This window comes from Oncorhynchus mykiss, chromosome 1 (genome assembly GCF_013265735.2).
Source record: "Oncorhynchus mykiss isolate Arlee chromosome 1, USDA_OmykA_1.1, whole genome shotgun sequence".
NCBI classification, from domain to species: domain Eukaryota; kingdom Metazoa; phylum Chordata; class Actinopteri; order Salmoniformes; family Salmonidae; genus Oncorhynchus; species Oncorhynchus mykiss.
The window spans coordinates 42,332,844-42,354,305 of record NC_048565.1 but is presented as its reverse complement, the minus strand read 5'-3'; the positions used below and the strand labels follow the sequence as shown (position 1 = coordinate 42,354,305).

General features: G+C 42.6%; 1 protein-coding gene across 1 annotated transcript in view; it reads left to right on the top strand.

Annotated features, from left to right (window-relative positions):
• The window catches only part of LOC110532319 (thromboxane-A synthase), a 110,061-nt gene extending 107,119 nt beyond the window's left edge, over positions 1-2,942 (top strand). The window contains 2 exon segments of the mRNA XM_036977694.1: positions 117-279; positions 2,087-2,942. Coding sequence (XP_036833589.1) covers positions 117-279; positions 2,087-2,203 — 280 coding nt within the window. The 3' untranslated portion in view covers positions 2,204-2,942.
• The last annotated feature ends 18,520 nt before the right edge of the window (positions 2,943-21,462 follow it).

Sequence of the window (21,462 nt, the reverse complement as noted above, 5' to 3'; positions counted from 1 at the left end):
AAGTGATAATACAATGATACAATACAGAATGCACGTTCAAGTGTCTATCAGAGTGTACACTCTATCAGAGTGTACTCCAGACTGACCACTAAAGGCCTCTACTCTCTCCCATGCAGATTCACAGCGGAGGCCAAGGCCAGCAGACACCCTTTTGTGTACCTGCCGTTTGGGGCGGGGCCCCGCAGCTGTATGGGCATGAGGCTGGCCCAGCTGGAGATCAAGATGGCCCTGGTGCACGTCTTCAGGAAGTTCAACATCGTGGCCAGCACAGACACTAAGGTGGGTTCAACCTGCGATGGCCCTGGTGCACGTCTTCAGGAAGTTCAACATCGTGGCCAACACAGACACTAAGGTGGGTTCGACCTGCCATGTCCCTGGTGCACGTCTTCAGGAAGTTCAACATCGTGGCCAGCACAGACACTAAGGTGGGTTCAACCTGCGATGTCCCTGGTGCACGTCTTCAGGAAGTTCAACATCGTGGCCAGCACAGACACTAAGGTGGGTTCGACCTGCGATGGCCGTGGTGCACGTCTTCAGGAAGTTCAACATCGTGGCCAGCACAGACACTAAGGTGGGTTCGACCTGCGATGGCCCTGGTGCACGTCTTCAGGAAGTTCAACATCGTGGCCAGCACAGACACTAAGGTGGGTTCGACCTGCGATGGCCCTGGTGCACGTCTTCAGGAAGTTCAACATCGTGGCCAGCACAGACACTAAGGTGGGTTCAACCTGCGATGGCCCTGGTGCACGTCTTCAGGAAGTTCAACATCGTGGCCAGCACAGACACTAAGGTGGGTTCAACCTGCGATGTCCCTGGTGCACGTCTTCAGGAAGTTCAACATCGTGGCCAGCACAGACACTAAGGTGGGTTCGACCTGCGATGGCCCTGGTGCACGTCTTCAGGAAGTTCAACATCGTGGCCAGCACAGACACTAAGGTGGGTTCAACCTGCGATGGCCCTGGTGCACGTCTTCAGGAAGTTCAACATCGTGGCCAGCACAGACACTAAGGTGATTCAACCTGCGATGGCCCTGGTGCACGTCTTCAGGAAGTTCAACATCGTGGCCAGCACAGACACTAAGGTGGGTTCAACCTGCGATGGCCCTGGTGCACGTCTTCAGGAAGTTCAACATCGTGGCCAGCACAGACACTAAGGTGGGTTCAACCTGCGATGTCCCTGGTGCACGTCTTCAGGAAGTTCAACATCGTGGCCAGCACAGACACTAAGGTGGGTTCGACCTGCGATGGCCCTGGTGCACGTCTTCAGGAAGTTCAACATCGTGGCCAGCACAGACACTAAGGTGGGTTCAACCTGCGATGGCCCTGGTGCACGTCTTCAGGAAGTTCAACATCGTGGCCAGCACAGACACTAAGGTGATTCAACCTGCGATGTCCCTGGTGCACGTCTTCAGGAAGTTCAACATCGTGGCCAGCACAGACACTAAGGTGGGTTCAACCTGCGATGGCCCTGGTGCACGTCTTCAGGAAGTTCAACATCGTGGCCAGCACAGACACTAAGGTGGGTTCAACCTGCGATGTCCCTGGTGCACGTCTTCAGGAAGTTCAACATCGTGGCCAGCACAGACACTAAGGTGGGTTCAACCTGCGATGGCCCTGGTGCACGTCTTCAGGAAGTTCAACATCGTGGCCAGCACAGACACTAAGGTGGGTTCGACCTGCGATGGCCCTGGTGCACGTCTTCAGGAAGTTCAACATCGTGGCCAGCACAGACACTAAGGTGGGTTCAACCTGCGATGGCCCTTCTTTTGACACTTATCTCAACCTAAGTGTTTAAAGGTCACTTAGTTGATTTCGTTAAAATATTGAAATACAGAGTCTAAGATTCCAACAAACCGTACTTCACTTGACGCTTAAAGGTAATTTACGCTTGAGCAGACATCCGAGACGTTTAGCGCAGATGCCATCTTTGAGAATGTCAGGGAAATGGACTTTAAAAGTCAAGTGCAGTGCAGCGTTGATGCAGTTTGTTTGTTTGAGTCCCCGTTTGAGTCATATGGAGACGGCTCGGTCTATGCTGTGACCTTGCTCTCTCTAACCTCTGCCCTATATTGCTCTTTATGTTCCAGGTTCCTCTGGAGTTGAAGTCTCACACCACGCTCGGTCCTAAGAATGGCATCTATGTTAAAATCACTAAAAGAGAGACAGAGGGGGAACCAGTGACTCCCCCTGCACAAAAAGAATAGAAGCTCTGTTCTCCTTTATCGGCTCTTATGAAACTGATACATCATCCATCCAATGACTGCTTATGTGAAGTAGCGCTAACCTAGCCTGGTCCCAGATCTGTTTTTGCTGTTTTGCTAACTTCTATGGTCATTCTCACCGGTTTGGTGCTGTCCCTTTAGATACTAGGACCGGGCTAGCATTAACCTCTTCTTTAACTAGAAAATCTCAATGCACGTGCCTATCCCTGAGGGAAGTGGACCGAGGAGCAGCAGCATTACTATGATAAATGACCATTAGCACATGAAAAGTGAGGTTGGGCCAGGGGCGGCTAACCTTTTTAATCAGGCAGTGTGCTGGACAGAGGTCAACACCTCATCAAGGCCCACGAGGCCCCTGCCAATGGCACATCGATCGCCAAGGTGATTCTGGAGGACTAGTGAGAGAGAGAAAGAAGCAGGCTGGGGGAAATCACATTGCTCATGTCTCCGCCCTAACAATGGGAGTCGTTGTCCCGAAAGCGGGAAGGCAGGCGACAAGCATAAGTCCAAAAGAAGACCATAGAGACGGGCTTATTTTGGCGAGAGTGAAACCTCTCGCTTCGCCTCTTCCTCTCTGGTTGGGGGGAGAGGAAGACTATGGAAAAGGCTGTTCTGATTACAATAGAACAACAACACACTTTGACCTCTGTATAATTTCATATTGGAGTATTGATGTTAACATGCCCGTGAACTATTAAATCATCACTGTATGTCTAATAAATCACTGTGTGTGTTTTCTACCATTTTGCCATCGAAATGCTGTCTGATCGTTTGGGCGGTTTGATACTATTGTAAATTTATTTACATACTCAGCCCTGATTGGCGGATAGGATCGTCTACTCTAGAGTCTACCTTGCTTACCCCTTCAAAGTAGGAAACATAAGTATTGGTCGGAATAATCAGATAAGATTGTGGCGTCATGCTGTGGTCCAAAAACAGCCCCATTTTCACAATTTCCGTGTTATTTCGACCCCATAGCGTGGAAATATCATTACAAGAACTGGAAAATCACATTGTTGACCGCACTGCCCCGTTAAAGGGATAGTTCATCCAAATGACAAAATAACATTTTGGATTTCCTGTAAGCAGTCTATGGACAAGGTAAGACTGCGGTCCATGCTTTGGTTTTGTTTACCTGGCCAGTCTCCCTTGTCCAAAGACTGTATACAGGATAAAGTAATGAGTGTAATTTTGTAATTTGGAGGAACTAACACTTTAATTATTTGCAAAGTCTCCACCAACTGCTCTATGGCAAGCAAGCGAGTTTAATCTTCCTCACAATCATCCATCCAATCAATCATAATATTGTATTGTAACAGTTCAGGTATTGACTCAATGTTATGTCATGGTCCAAACACACCACGATAGTCGTGAAGAGGGCACGACAACACCTTTTCCACCTAAGGAGACTGAAGAGATTTATCGTGGGTCCCCAGATCCTCAAAAAGTTCTACTGCTGCACCATCGAGAGCATCTCGACCGGTTGCATCACCGCCTGGTATGGCAACTGCTCAGCATCCGACCGTAAGGCACTACACAGAGGGTACGGCCCAGTATATCACTGGGGTCAAGTTTCCTGTCATCAGAGGAAGGCCCAAAGAATTGTCAGACTCCAGTCACCCAAATCATAGACTTCTCTCTGCTACCGCACGGCAAGGGGTACTGGAACATCAAGTCTAGGTCCAAAAGACTCTTTAACAGCTTCTACCCCCAAGCTAGAAGACTGCTAAACAATTAATTAAATGGCTACACGGTCTATTTACAATGATCCTCCCCCTACCGGTTTCCATGATGTTAATAACTGCACCTACCGGTTTCCATGATGTTAATAACTGCACCTACCGGTTTCCATGTCAATATCTGCACCTACCGGTTTTCATGATGTTAATAACTGCACCTACCGGTTTTCATGATGTTAATAACTGCACCTACCGGTTTTCATGATGTTAATAACTGCACCTACCGGTTTCCATGTCAATATCTGCACCTACCGGTTTTTATGATGTTAATAACTGCACCTACCGGTTTCCATGATGTTAATATCTGCACCTACCGGTTTCCATGATGTTGATATCTGCACCTACCGGTTTTCATGATAATATCTGCACCTACCGGTTTCCATGTTAATATCTGCACCTACCGGTTTCCATGTTAATAACTGCACCTACCGGTTTCCATGATGTTAATATCTTCACCTACCGGTTTCCATGATGTTAATATCTTCACCTAACCGTTTCCATGTTAATATCTGCACCTACCGGTTTTCATGTTAATATCTGCACCTACCGGTTTCCATGATGTTAATATCTGCACCTACCGGTTTCCATGTTAATATCTGCACCTACCGGTTTCCATGTTAATATCTGCACCTACCGGTTTCCATGTTAATATCTTCACCTACCGGTTTCCATGATGTTAATATCTGCACCTACCGGTTTCCATGATGTTAATATCTGCACCTACCGGTTTCCATGATGTTAATATCTTCACCTACCGGTTTCCATGATGTTAATATCTTCACCTACCGGTTTCCATGTTAATATCTGCACCTACCGGTTTCCATGTTAATATCTGCACCTACCGGTTTCCATGTTAATATCTTCACCTACCGGTTTCCATGATGTTAATATCTGCACCTACCGGTTTCCATGTTAATATCTGCACCCACCGGTTTCCATGTTAATATCTGCACCTACCGGTTTCCATGTTAATATCTTCACCTACCGGTTTCCATGTTAATATCTTCACCCACCGGTTTCCATGTTAATATCTGCACCTACCGGTTTCCATGTTAATATCTGCACCTACCGGTTTCCATGTTAATATCTTCACCTACCGGTTTCCATGATGTTAATATCTTCACCCACCGGTTTCCATGTTAATATCTGCACCTACCGGTTTCCATGTTAATATCTGCACCCACCGGTTTCCATGCTAATATCTGCACCTACCGGTTTCCATGTTAATATCTTCACCTACCGGTTTCCATGTTAATATCTTCACCCACCGGTTTCCATGTTAATATCTGCACCTACCGGTTTCCATGTTAATATCTTCACCTACCGGTTTCCATGTTAATATCTGCACCTACCGGTTTCCATGTTAATATCTTCACCCACCGGTTTCCATGTTAATATCTTCACCTACCGGTTTCCATGATGTTAATATCTGCACCTACCGGTTTCCATGTTAATATCTGCACCTACCGGTTTCCATGTTAATATCTGCACCTACCGGTTTCCATGTTAATATCTGCACCTACCGGTTTCCATGTTAATATCTGCACCTACCGGTTTCCATGATGTTAATATCTTCACCTACCGGTGTCCATGTTAATATCTGCATCTACCGGTTTCCATGTTAATATCTGCACCTACCGGTTTTCATGTTAATATCTACATCTACCGGTTTCCATGTTAATAACTGCACCTACCGGTTTCCATGTTAATATCTACACCTACCGGTTTCCATGTTAATATCTACACCTACCGGTTTCCATGTTAATAACTGCACCTACCGGTTTCCATGTTAATATCTGCACCTACCGGTTTCCATGTTAATATCTGCACCTACCGGTTTCCATGATGTTAATATCTTCACCTACCGGTTTCCATGTTAAGATCTGCACCTACCGGTTTCCATGTTAATATCTGCACCTACCGGTTTCCATGATGTTAATATCTTCACCTACCGGTTTCCATGTTAATATCTACACCAACCGGTTTCCATGTTAATAACTGCACCTACCGGTTTCCATGTTAATATCTTCATCTAACGGTTTCCATGTTAATATCTGCACCTACCGGTTTCCATGATGTTAATATCTTCACCTACCGGTTTCCATGTTAATATCTACACCTACCGGTTTCCATGTTAATAACTGCATCTACCTGTTTCCATGTTAATATCTTCACCCACCGGTTTCCATGTTAATATCTGCACCTACCGGTTTCCATGTTAATATCTGCACCTACCGGTTTCCATGTTAATATCTTCACCTACCGGTTTCCATGATGTTAATATCTTCACCTACCGGTTTCCATGTTAATATCTGCACCCACCGGTTTCCATGTTAATATCTGCACCTACCGGTTTCCATGTTAATATCTTCACCTACCGGTTTCCATGTTAATATCTTCACCCACCGGTTTCCATGTTAATATCTGCACCTACCGGTTTCCATGTTAATATCTGCACCCACCGGTTTCCATGTTAATATCTGCACCTACCGGTTTCCATGTTAATATCTTCACCTACCGGTTTCCATGTTAATATCTACACCTACCGGTTTCCATGTTAATAACTGCATCTACCTGTTTCCATGTTAATATCTTCACCCACCGGTTTCCATGTTAATATCTGCACCTACCGGTTTCCATGTTAATATCTGCACCTACCGGTTTCCATGTTAATATCTTCACCTACCGGTTTCCATGATGTTAATATCTTCACCTACCGGTTTCCATGTTAATATCTGCACCCACCGGTTTCCATGTTAATATCTGCACCTACCGGTTTCCATGTTAATATCTTCACCTACCGGTTTCCATGTTAATATCTTCACCCACCGGTTTCCATGTTAATATCTGCACCTACCGGTTTCCATGTTAATATCTGCACCCACCGGTTTCCATGTTAATATCTGCACCTACCGGTTTCCATGTTAATATCTTCACCTACCGGTTTCCATGTTAATATCTTCACCCAACGGTTTCCATGTTAATATCTGCACCTACCGGTTTCCATGTTAATATCTTCACCTACCGGTTTCCATGTTAATATCTGCACCTACCGGTTTCCATGTTAATATCTTCACCCACCGGTTTCCATGTTAATATCTTCACCTACCGGTTTCCATGATGTTAATATCTGCACCTACCGGTTTCCATGTTAATATCTGCACCCACCGGTTTCCATGTTAATATCTGCACCTACCGGTTTCCATGTTAATATCTGCACCTACCGGTTTCCATGTTAATATCTTCACCCACCGGTTTCCATGTTAATATCTGCACCTACCGGATCCATGTTAATATCTTCACCTACCGGTTTCCATGTTAATATCTTCACCCACCGGTTTCCATGTTAATATCTTCACCTACCGGTTTCCATGATGTTAATATCTGCACCTACCGGTTTCCATGTTAATATCTGCACCTACCGGTTTCCATGTTAATATCTGCACCTACCGGTTTCCATGATGTTAATATCTTCACCTACCGGTTTCCATGATGTTAATATCTTCACCTACCGGTTTCCATGATGTTAATATCTTCACCTACCGGTTTCCATGATGTTAATATCTTCACCTACCGGTTTCCATGTTAATATCTGCACCTACCGGTTTCCATGTTAATATCTGCACCTACCGGTTTCCATGTTAATATCTGCACCTACCGGTTTCCATGATGTTAATATCTTCACCTACCGGTGTCCATGTTAATATCTGCATCTACCGGTTTCCATGTTAATATCTGCACCTACCGGTTTTCATGTTAATATCTACATCTACCGGTTTCCATGTTAATAACTGCACCTACCGGTTTCCATGTTAATATCTACACCTACCGGTTTCCATGTTAATATCTACACCTACCGGTTTCCATGTTAATAAATGCACCTACCGGTTTCCATGTTAATATCTGCACCTACCGGTTTCCATGTTAATATCTGCACCTACCGGTTTCCATGATGTTAATATCTTCACCTACCGGTTTCCATGTTAATATCTGCACCTACCGGTTTCCATGTTAATATCTGCACCTACCGGTTTCCATGATGTTAATATCTTCACCTACCGGTTTCCATGTTAATATCTACACCAACCGGTTTCCATGTTAATAACTGCACCTACCGGTTTCCATGTTAATATCTTCATCTAACGGTTTCCATGTTAATATCTGCACCTACCGGTTTCCATGATGTTAATATCTTCACCTACCGGTTTCCATGTTAATATCTACACCTACCGGTTTCCATGTTAATAACTGCATCTACCGGTTTCCATGTTAATATCTGCACCTACCGGTTTCCATGTTAATATCTGCACCTACCGGTTTTCATGTTAATATCTACATCTACCGGTTTCCATGTTAATAACTGCACCTACCGGTTTCCATGTTAATATCTGCACCTACCGGTTTCCATGTTAATATCTGCACCTACCGGTTTCCATGTTAATATCTGCACCTACCGGTTTCCATGTTAATATCTGCTCCTACCGGTTTTCATGTTAATATCTACATCTACCGGTTTCCATGTTAATAACTGCACCTACCGGTTTCCATGTTAATATCTACACCTACCGGTTTCCATGTTAATATCTACACCTACCGGTTTCCATGTTAATAAATGCACCTACCGGTTTCCATGTTAATATCTGCACCTACCGGTTTCCATGTTAATATCTGCACCTACCGGTTTCCATGTTAATATCTGCACCTACCGGTTTCCATGATGTTAATATCTTCACCTACCGGTTTCCATGTTAATATCTACACCTACCGGTTTCCATGTTAATAACTGCACCTACCGGTTTCCATGTTAATATCTACATCTACCGGTTTCCATGTTAATATCTGCACCTACCGGTTTCCATGATGTTAATATCTTCACCTACCGGTTTCCATGTTAATATCTACACCTACCGGTTTCCATGTTAATAACTGCACCTACCGGTTTCCATGATGTTAATAACTGCACCTACCGGTTTCCATGTTAATATCTACATCTACCGGTTTCCATGTTAATATCTGCACCTACCGGTTTCCATGATGTTAATAACTGCACCTACCGGTTTCCATGTTAATATCTACACCTACCGGTTTCCATGTTAATAACTGCATCTACCGGTTTCCATGTTAATATCTGCACCTACCGGTTTCCATGTTAATATCTGCACCTACCGGTTTTCATGTTAATATCTACATCTACCGGTTTCCATGTTAATAACTGCACCTACCGGTTTCCATGTTAATATCTGCACCTACCGGTTTCCATGTTAATATCTGCACCTACCGGTTTCCATGTTAATATCTGCACCTACCGGTTTCCATGTTAATATCTGCACCTACCGGTTTCCATGTTAATATCTGCACCTACCGGTTTTCATGTTAATATCTGCACCTACCGGTTTCCATGTTAATTTCTTTACCTACCGGTTTCCATGAAGTTAATATCTGCACCTACCGGTTTCCATGTTAATATCTGCACCTACCGGTTTCCATGTTAATATCTGCACCTACCGGTTTTCATGTTAATATCTGCACCTACCGGTTTCCATGTTAATATCGGCACTTACCGGTTTTCATGTTAATATCTACATCTACCGGTTTCCATGTTAATAACTGCACCTACCGGTTTCCATGTTAATAACTGCACCTACCGGTTTCCATGTTAATATCTGCACCTACCGGTTTTCATGTTAATATCTACATCTACCGGTTTCCATGTTAATATCTGCACCTACCAGTTTCCATGATGTTAATATCTGCACCTACCAGTTTCCATGTTAATATCTACACCTACCGGTTTCCATGATGTTAATATCTGCACCTACCGGTTTCCATGATGTTAATATCTGCACCTACCGGTTTTCATGATGTTAATATCTGCACCTACCGGTTTTCATGATGTTAATATCTGCACCTACCGGTTTCCATGTTAATATCTGCACCCACCGGTTTCCATGTTAATATCTTCACCTACCGGTTTCCATGATGTTAATATCTGCACCTACCGGTTTCCATGTTAATATCTGCACCTACCGTTTTCCATGTTAATATCTGCACCCACCGGTTTCCATGTTAATATCTTCACCTACCGGTTTCCATGATGTTAATAACTGCACCTACCGGTTTCCATGTTAATATCTGCACCTACCGGTTTCCATGTTAATATCTGCACCCACCGGTTTCCATGATGTTAATATCTGCACCTACCGGTTTCCATGATGTTAATATCTTCACCTACCGGTTTCCATGTTAATATCTGCACCCACCGGTTTCCATGTTAATATCTGCACCCACCGGTTTCCATGTTAATATCTGCACCTACCGGTTTCCATGATGTTAATATCTGCACCTACCGGTTTCCATGATGTTAATATCTTCACCTACCGGTTTCCATGTTAATATCTGCACCTACCGGTTTCCATGTTAATATCTACATCTACCGGTTTCCATGTTAATATCTGCACCTACCGGTTTCCATGATGTAATATCTTCACCTACCGGTTTCCATGTTAATATCTACACCTACCGGTTTCCATGTTAATAACTGCATCTACCGGTTTCCATGTTAATATCTGCACCTACCGGTTTCCATGTTAATATCTGCACCTACCGGTTTTCATGTTAATATCTACATCTACCGGTTTCCATGTTAATAACTGCACCTACCGGTTTCCATGTTAATATCTGCACCTACCGGTTTCCATGTTAATATCTGCACCTACCCGTTTCCATGTTAATATCTGCACCTACCGGTTTCCATGTTAATATCTGCACCAACCGGTTTCCGTGTTAATATCTGCACCTACCGGTTTCCATGTTAATATCTGCACCTACCGGTTTTCATGTTAATATCTGCACCTACCGGTTTCCATGTTAATTTCTTTACCTACCGGTTTCCATGATGTTAATATCTGCACCTACCGGTTTCCATGTTAATATCTGCACCTACCGGTTTCCATGTTAATATCTGCACCTACCGGTTTTCATGTTAATATCTGCACCTACCGGTTTCCATGTTAATATCGGCACCTACCGGTTTTCATGTTAATATCTACATCTACCGGTTTCCATGTTAATAACTGCACCTACCGGTTTCCATGTTAATAACTGCACCTACCGGTTTCCATGTTAATATCTGCACCTACCGGTTTTCATGTTAATATCTACATCTACCGGTTTCCATGATGTTAATATCTGCACCTACCGGTTTCCATGTTAATATCTACACCTACCGGTTTCCATGATGTTAATATCTGCACCTACCGGTTTCCATGTTAATATCTGCACCTACCGGTTTCCATGATGTTAATATCTGCACCTACCGGTTTCCATGTTAACATCTGCACCTACCGGTTTCCATGATGTTAATATCTGCACCTACCGGTTTTCATGTTAATATCTGCACCTACCGGTTTCCATGATGTTAATATCTGCACCTACCGGTTTTCATGATAATATCTGCACCTACCGGTTTCCATGATGTTAATATCTGCACCTACCGGTTTCCATGTTAATATCTGCACCCACCGGTTTCCATGTTAATATCTTCACCTACCGGTTTCCATGATGTTAATATCTGCACCTACCGGTTTCCATGTTAATATCTGCACCTACCGTTTTCCATGTTAATATCTGCACCCACCGGTTTCCATGTTAATATCTTCACCTACCGGTTTCCATGATGTTAATAACTGCACCTACCGGTTTCCATGTTAATATCTGCACCTACCGGTTTCCATGTTAATATCTGCACCCACCGGTTTCCATGATGTTAATATCTGCACCCACCGGTTTCCATGATGTTAATATCTTCACCTACCGGTTTCCATGTTAATATCTGCACCCACCGGTTTCCATGATGTTAATATCTGCACCTACCGTTTTCCATGTTAATATCTGCACCCACCGGTTTCCATGTTAATATCTTCACCTACCGGTTTCCATGATGTTAATAACTGCACCTACCGGTTTCCATGTCAATATCTGCACCTACCGGTTTCCATGTTAATATCTGCACCCACCGGTTTCCATGATGTTAATATCTGCACCTACCGGTTTCCATGATGTTAATATCTTCACCTACCGGTTTCCATGTTAATATCTGCACCCACCGGTTTCCATGTTAATATCTGCACCCACCGGTTTCCATGTTAATATCTGCACCTACCGGTTTCCATGATGTTAATATCTGCACCTACCGGTTTCCATGATGTTAATATCTTCACCTACCGGTTTCCATGTTAATATCTGCACCTACCGGTTTCCATGTTAATATCTACATCTACCGGTTTCCATGTTAATATCTGCACCTACCGGTTTCCATGATGTAATATCTTCACCTACCGGTTTCCATGTTAATATCTACACCTACCGGTTTCCATGTTAATAACTGCATCTACCGGTTTCCATGTTAATATCTGCACCTACCGGTTTCCATGTTAATATCTGCACCTACCGGTTTTCATGTTAATATCTACATCTACCGGTTTCCATGTTAATAACTGCACCTACCGGTTTCCATGTTAATATCTGCACCTACCGGTTTCCATGTTAATATCTGCACCTACCCGTTTCCATGTTAACCTTTCTGATCTCCCCATCCCGGATCCGGGTTCGTGAATACAGACTCAAGCTCATTACCATAACGCAACGTTAACTATTCATGAAAATCGCAAATGAAATGAAATAAATATGCTAGCTCTCAAGCTTAGCCTTTTGTTAACAACACTGTCATCTCAGATTTTCAAAATATGCTTCTCAACCATTGCAAAACAAGCATTTGTGTAACAGTATTGATGGCTAACGTAGCATTTAGCATTAACATTCAGCTGGCAACATTTACACAAAAAAACAGAAAAGCATTCAAAAAAATCATTTACCTTTGAAGAACTTCAGATGTTTTCAATGAGGAGACTCTCAGATAGCAAATGTTCAGTTTTTCCTGAAAGATTATTTGTTTAGGACAAATCGCTCCGTTTTCTGCGTCACGTTTAGCTATGAAAAAAACCCTGTATCCAGGATTGTGTAAATCTATCAGCAAGCTCATTAGCATAACACAACGTTAACTATTTATGAAAATCGCAAATGAAATGAAATAAATATGCCATCTCTCAAGCTTAGCCTTTTGTAAACAACACTGTCATCTCAGATTTTCAAAATATGCTTCTCAACCATAGGAAAACAATAATTTGTGTAAAAGTAGCTAGCTAGAGTTAGCATTTCGCGTTAGCATTTAGCGTTAGCATTAGCGTTAGCATCCAGCACGCAACATTAACAAAAACATAAAAGCCTTCAAATAAAATCATTTACCTTTGAAGAACTTCTGATGTTTTCAATGAGGATACTCTCAGTTAGATAGCAGATGCTCAGTTTTTCCAAAAAGATTCCTTGTGTATTAGAAATAGCTCCGTTTTATACATCACATTTGGCCACCAAAAAAAATCCATAAATTCAGTCCTCAAAACGCAAACTTTTTTCCAAATTAACTCCATAATATCGACTGAAAACATGGCAAACGTTGTTTAGAATCAATCATCAAGGTGTTTTTCACATATCTCTTCATTGATACATCGTTCTTGGACACATGCTTTCTCCCCTGAATCAAATGGTAAAGTGGAAGCAGCTGGCAATTGCGCACCGAATTCGACGCAGGACACCAGGCGGACACTTGGGAAATGTAGTCTCTTATGGTCAATCTTCCAATGATATGCCTACAAATACGTCACAATGCTGCTAAGACCTTGGGCGAACGACAGAAAGTGTAGGCTCATTCGTTGCGCAATCACAGCCATATAAGGAGAGAATGGAAAACAGAGCTTCAGAAATTCTGCTAATTCCTGGGTGATGCATCATCTTGGTTTCGCCTGTAGAATGAGTTCTGGGGCACTTACAGACAAAATCTTTGCAGATTCTGAAACTTCAGAGTGTTTTCTTTCTGATCTCCCCATCCCGGATCCGGGTTCGTGAATACAGACTCAAGCTCATTACCATAACGCAACGTTAACTATTCATGAAAATCGCAAATGAAATGAAATAAATATGCTAGCTCTCAAGCTTAGCCTTTTGTTAACAACACTGTCATCTCAGATTTTCAAAATATGCTTCTCAACCATTGCAAAACAAGCATTTGTGTAACAGTATTGATGGCTAACGTAGCATTTAGCATTAACATTCAGCTGGCAACATTTACACAAAAAAACAGAAAAGCATTCAAAAAAATCATTTACCTTTGAAGAACTTCAGATGTTTTCAATGAGGAGACTCTCAGATAGCAAATGTTCAGTTTTTCCTGAAAGATTATTTGTTTAGGACAAATCGCTCCGTTTTCTGCGTCACGTTTAGCTATGAAAAAAACCCTGTATCCAGGATTGTGTAAATCTATCAGCAAGCTCATTAGCATAACACAACGTTAACTATTTATGAAAATCGCAAATGAAATGAAATAAATATGCCATCTCTCAAGCTTAGCCTTTTGTAAACAACACTGTCATCTCAGATTTTCAAAATATGCTTCTCAACCATAGGAAAACAATAATTTGTGTAAAAGTAGCTAGCTAGAGTTAGCATTTCGCGTTAGCATTTAGCGTTAGCATTAGCGTTAGCATCCAGCACGCAACATTAACAAAAACATAAAAGCCTTCAAATAAAATCATTTACCTTTGAAGAACTTCTGATGTTTTCAATGAGGATACTCTCAGTTAGATAGCAGATGCTCAGTTTTTCCAAAAAGATTCCTTGTGTATTAGAAATAGCTCCGTTTTATACATCACATTTGGCCACCAAAAAAAATCCATAAATTCAGTCCTCAAAACGCAAACTTTTTTCCAAATTAACTCCATAATATCGACTGAAAACATGGCAAACGTTGTTTAGAATCAATCATCAAGGTGTTTTTCACATATCTCTTCATTGATACATCGTTCTTGGACACATGCTTTCTCCCCTGAATCAAATGGTAAAGTGGAAGCAGCTGGCAATTGCGCACCGAATTCGACGCAGGACACCAGGCGGACACTTGGGAAATGTAGTCTCTTATGGTCAATCTTCCAATGATATGCCTACAAATACGTCACAATGCTGCTAAGACCTTGGGCGAACGACAGAAAGTGTAGGCTCATTCGTTGCGCAATCACAGCCATATAAGGAGAGAATGGAAAACAGAGCTTCAGAAATTCTGCTAATTCCTGGGTGATGCATCATCTTGGTTTCGCCTGTAGAATGAGTTCTGGGGCACTTACAGACAAAATCTTTGCAGATTCTGAAACTTCAGAGTGTTTTCTTTCCAAAACTGTCAAGAATATGCATAGTCGAGCATCTTTTCGTGACAAAATATCGCGCTTAAAACGGGAACGTTTTTTATCCAAAAATGAAATAGCGCCCCTAGAGCTCTAACAGGTTAATATCTGCACCTACCGGTTTCCATGTTAATATCTGCACCAACCGGTTTCCGTGTTAATATCTGCACCTACCGGTTTCCATGTTAATATCTGCACCTACCGGTTTTCATGTTAATATCTGCACCTACCGGTTTCCATGTTAATTTCTTTACCTACCGGTTTCCATGATGTTAATATCTGCACCTACCTGTTTCCATGTTAATATCTGCACCTACCGGTTTTCATGTTAATATCTGCACCTACCGGTTTCCATGTTAATATCGGCACCTACCGGTTTTCATGTTAATATCTACATCTACCGGTTTCCATGTTAATAACTGCACCTACCGGTTTCCATGTTAATAACTGCACCTACCGGTTTCCATGTTAATATCTGCACCTACCGGTTTTCATGTTAATATCTACATCTACCGGTTTCCATGATGTTAATATCTGCACCTACCGGTTTCCATGTTAATATCTACACCTACCGGTTTCCATGATGTTAATATCTGCACCTACCGGTTTCCATGTTAATATCTGCACCTACCGGTTTCCATGATGTTAATATCTGCACCTACCGGTTTCCATGTTAACATCTGCACCTACCGGTTTCCATGATGTTAATATCTGCACCTACCGGTTTTCATGTTAATATCTGCACCTACCGGTTTCCATGATGTTAATATCTGCACCTACCGGTTTTCATGATAATATCTGCACCTACCGGTTTCCATGATGTTAATATCTGCACCTACCGGTTTCCATGTTAATATCTGCACCCACCGGTTTCCATGTTAATATCTTCACCTACCGGTTTCCATGATGTTAATATCTGCACCTACCGGTTTCCATGTTAATATCTGCACCTACCGTTTTCCATGTTAATATCTGCACCCACCGGTTTCCATGTTAATATCTTCACCTACCGGTTTCCATGATGTTAATAACTGCACCTACCGGTTTCCATGTTAATATCTGCACCTACCGGTTTCCATGTTAATATCTGCACCCACCGGTTTCCATGATGTTAATATCTGCACCTACCGGTTTCCATGATGTTAATATCTTCACCTACCGGTTTCCATGTTAATATCTGCACCCACCGGTTTCCATGTTAATATCTGCACCCACCGGTTTCCATGTTAATATCTGCACCTACCGGTTTCCATGATGTTAATATCTGCACCTACCGGTTTCCATGATGTTAATATCTGCACCTACCGGTTTCCATGTTAATATCTGCACCTACCGGTTTTCATGTTAATATCTTCACCTACCGGTTTCCATGTTAATATCTGCATCCACCGGTTTCCATGATGTTAATATCTGCACCTACCGGTTTCCATGATGTTAATATCTGGACCTACCGGTTTCCATGTTAATATCTGCACCTACCGGTTTTCATGTTAATATCTTCACCTACCGGTTTCCATGTTAATATCTGCATCCACCGGTTTCCATGATGTTAATATCTGCACCTACCGGTTTCCATGATGTTAATATCTGCACCTACCGGTTTCCATGTTAATATCTGCACCCACCGGTTTCCATGTTAATATCTGCACCTACCGGTTTCCATGATGTTAATATCTGCACCTATCGGTTTTCATGTTAATATCTGCACCTACCGGTTTTCATGTTAATATCTTCACCTACCGGTTTCCATGTTAATATCTGCACCCACCGGTTTCCATGATATTAATATCTGCACCCACCGGTTTCCATGATGTTAATATCTGCACCTACCGGTTTCCATGTTAACATCTGCACCTACCGGTTTCCATGATGTTAATATCTGCACCTACCGGTTTTCATGTTAATATCTGCACCTACCGGTTTCCATGATGTTAATATCTGCACCTACCGGTTTTCATGATAATATCTGCACCTACCGGTTTCCATGATGTTAATATCTGCACCTACCGGTTTCCATGTTAATATCTGCACCCACCGGTTTCCATGTTAATATCTTCACCTACCGGTTTCCATGATGTTAATATCTGCACCTACCGGTTTCCATGTTAATATCTGCACCTACCGTTTTCCATGTTAATATCTGCACCCACCGGTTTCCATGTTAATATCTTCACCTACCGGTTTCCATGATGTTAATAACTGCACCTACCGGTTTCCATGTTAATATCTGCACCTACCGGTTTCCATGTTAATATCTGCACCCACCGGTTTCCATGATGTTAATATCTGCACCTACCGGTTTCCATGATGTTAATATCTTCACCTACCGGTTTCCATGTTAATATCTGCACCCACCGGTTTCCATGTTAATATCTGCACCCACCGGTTTCCATGTTAATATCTGCACCTACCGGTTTCCATGATGTTAATATCTGCACCTACCGGTTTCCATGATGTTAATATCTGCACCTACCGGTTTCCATGTTAATATCTGCACCTACCGGTTTTCATGTTAATATCTTCACCTACCGGTTTCCATGTTAATATCTGCATCCACCGGTTTCCATGATGTTAATATCTGCACCTACCGGTTTCCATGATGTTAATATCTGGACCTACCGGTTTCCATGTTAATATCTGCACCTACCGGTTTTCATGTTAATATCTTCACCTACCGGTTTCCATGTTAATATCTGCATCCACCGGTTTCCATGATGTTAATATCTGCACCTACCGGTTTCCATGATGTTAATATCTGCACCTACCGGTTTCCATGTTAATATCTGCACCCACCGGTTTCCATGTTAATATCTGCACCTACCGGTTTCCATGATGTTAATATCTGCACCTATCGGTTTTCATGTTAATATCTGCACCTACCGGTTTTCATGTTAATATCTTCACCTACCGGTTTCCATGTTAATATCTGCACCCACCGGTTTCCATGATATTAATATCTGCACCCACCGGTTTCCATGATGTTAATATCTGCACCTACCGGTTTCCATGATGTTAATATCTGCACCTACCGGTTTCCATGATGTTAATATCTGCACCTACCGGTTTCCATGTTAATATCTGCACCTACCGGTTTCCATGATGTTAATATCTGCTCCTATCGGTTTTCATGTTAATATCTGCACCTACCGGTTTTCATGTTAATATCTTCACCTACCGGTTTCCATGTTAATATCTGCACCCACCGGTTTCCATGATGTTAATATCTGCACCCACCGGTTTCCATGATGTTAATATCTGCACCTACCGGTTTCCATTATGTTAATATCTGCACCTACCGGTTTCCATGATGTTAATATCTGCACCTACCGGTTTCCATGATGTTAATATCTGCACCTACCGGTTTCCATGTTAATATCTGCACCTACCGGTTTCCATGATGTTAATATCTGCACCTATCGGTTTTCATGTTAATATCTGCACCTACCGGTTTTCATGTTAATATCTTCACCTACCGGTTTCCATGTTAATATCTGCACCCACCGGTTTCCATGATGTTAATATCTGCACCTACCGTTTTCCATGTTAATATCTGCACCCACCGGTTTCCATGTTAATATCTTCACCTACCGGTTTCCATGATGTTAATAACTGCACCTACCGGTTTCCATGTTAATATCTGCACCTACCGGTTTCCATGTTAATATCTGCACCCACCGGTTTCCATGATGTTAATATCTGCACCTACCGGTTTCCATGATGTTAATATCTTCACCTACCGGTTTCCATGTTAATATCTGCACCCACCGGTTTCCATGTTAATATCTGCACCCACCGGTTTCCATGTTAATATCTGCACCTACCGGTTTCCATGTTAAGATCTGCACCTACCGGTTTTCATGTTAATATCTGCACCTACCGGTTTCCATGATGTTAATATCTGCACCTACCGGTTTCCATGATGTTAATATCTGCACCTACCGGTTTCCATGTTAATATCTGCACCTACCGGTTTCCATGATGTTAATAACTGCACCTACCGGTTTCCATGTTAATATCTGCACCTACCGGTTTCCATGTTAATATCTGCACCCACCAGTTTCCATGATGTTAATATCTGCACCTACCGGTTTCCATGATGTTAATATCTTCACCTACCGGTTTCCATGTTAATATCTGCACCCACCGGTTTCCATGTTAATATCTGCACCCACCGGTTTCCATGTTAATATCTGCACCTACCGGTTTCCATGTTAATATCTGCACCTACCGGTTTTCATGTTAATATCTGCACCTACCGGTTTCCATGATGTTAATATCTGCACCTACCGGTTTCCATGATGTTAATATCTGCACCTACCGGTTTCCATGTTACAACAGTGGTAGGCTTGATTACCAACAACGATGAGACGGCCTACAGGGAGGAGGTGAGGGCCCTCGGAGTGTGGTGTCAGGAAAATAACCTCACACTCAACGTCAACAAAACTAAGGAGATGATTGTGGACTTCAGGAAACAGCAGAGGGAACACCCCCCTATCCACATCGATGGAACAGTAGTGGAGAGGGTAGCAAGTTTTAAGTTCCTCGGCATACACATCACAGACAAACTGAACTGGTCCACTCACACAGACAGCATCGTGAAGAAGGCGCAGCAGCGCCTCTTCAACCTCAGGAGGCTGAAGAAATTCGGCTTGTCACCAAAAGCACTCACAAACTTCTACAGATGCACAATCGAGAGCATCCTGGCGGGCTGTATCACCGCCTGGTATGGCAACTGCACCGCCCTCAACCGTAAGGCTCTCCAGAGGGTAGTGAGGTCTGCACAACGCATCACCGGGGGCAAACTACCTGCCCTCCAGGACACCTACACCACCCGATGTCACAGGAAGGCCATAAAGATCATCAAGGACATCAACCACCCGAGCCACTGCCTGTTCACCCCGCTATCATCCAGAAGGCGAGGTCAGTACAGGTGCATCAAAGCTGGGACCGAGAGACTGAAAAACAGCTTCTATCTCAAGGCCATCAGACTGTTAAACAGCCACCACTAACACTGACACTGACTCAACTCCAGCCACTTGAATAATGGGAATTGATGGGAAATGACGTAAATATATCACTAGCCACTTTAAACAATGCTACCTTATATAAATGTTACTTACCCTACATTATTCATCTCATATGCATACGTATATACTGTACTCTATATCATCGACGGTATCCTTATGTAATACATGTATCACTAGCCACTTTATACTATACTATGCCACTTTGTTTACATACTCATCTCATTTGTACATACTGTACTCGATACCATCTACTGTATCTTGCCTATGCTGCTCTGTACCATCACTCATTCATATCCTTATGTACATATTCTTTATCCCCTTACACTGTGTACAAGACAGTAGTTTTGGAATTGTTAGTTAGATTACTTGTTATTACTGCATTGTCGGAACTAGAAGCACAAGCATTTCGCTACACTCGCACTAACATCTGCTAACCATGTGTATGTGACAAATAAAATTTGATTTGATTTGATTTGATTTAATATCTGCACCTACGGGTTTTCATGTTAATATCTTCACCTACCGGTTTCCATGTTAATATCTGCATCCACCGGTTTCCATGATGTTAATATCTGCACCTACCGGTTTCCATGATGTTAATATCTGCACCTACCGGTTTCCATGTTAATATCTGCACCTACCGGTTTTCATGTTAATATCTTCACCTACCGGTTTCCATGTTAATATCTGCATCCACCGGTTTCCATGATGTTAATATCTGCACCTACCGGTTTCCATGATGTTAATATCTGCACCTACCGGTTTCCATGTTAATATCTGCACCCACCGGTTTCCATGTTAATATCTGCACCTACCGGTTTCCATGATGTTAATATCTGCACCTATCGGTTTTCATGTTAATATCTGCACCTACCGGTTTTCATGTTAATATCTTCACCTACCGGTTTCCATGTTAATATCTGCACCCACCGGTTTCCATGATGTTAATATCTGCACCCACCGGTTTCCATGATGTTAATATCTGCACCTACCGGTTTCCATGATGTTAATATCTGCACCTACCGGTTTCCATGATGTTAATATCTGCACCTACCGGTTTCCATGTTAATATCTGCACCTACCGGTTTCCATGATGTTAATATCTGCACCTATCGGTTTTCATGTTAATATCTGCACCTACCGGTTTTCATGTTAATATCTTCACCTACCGGTTTCCATGTTAATAT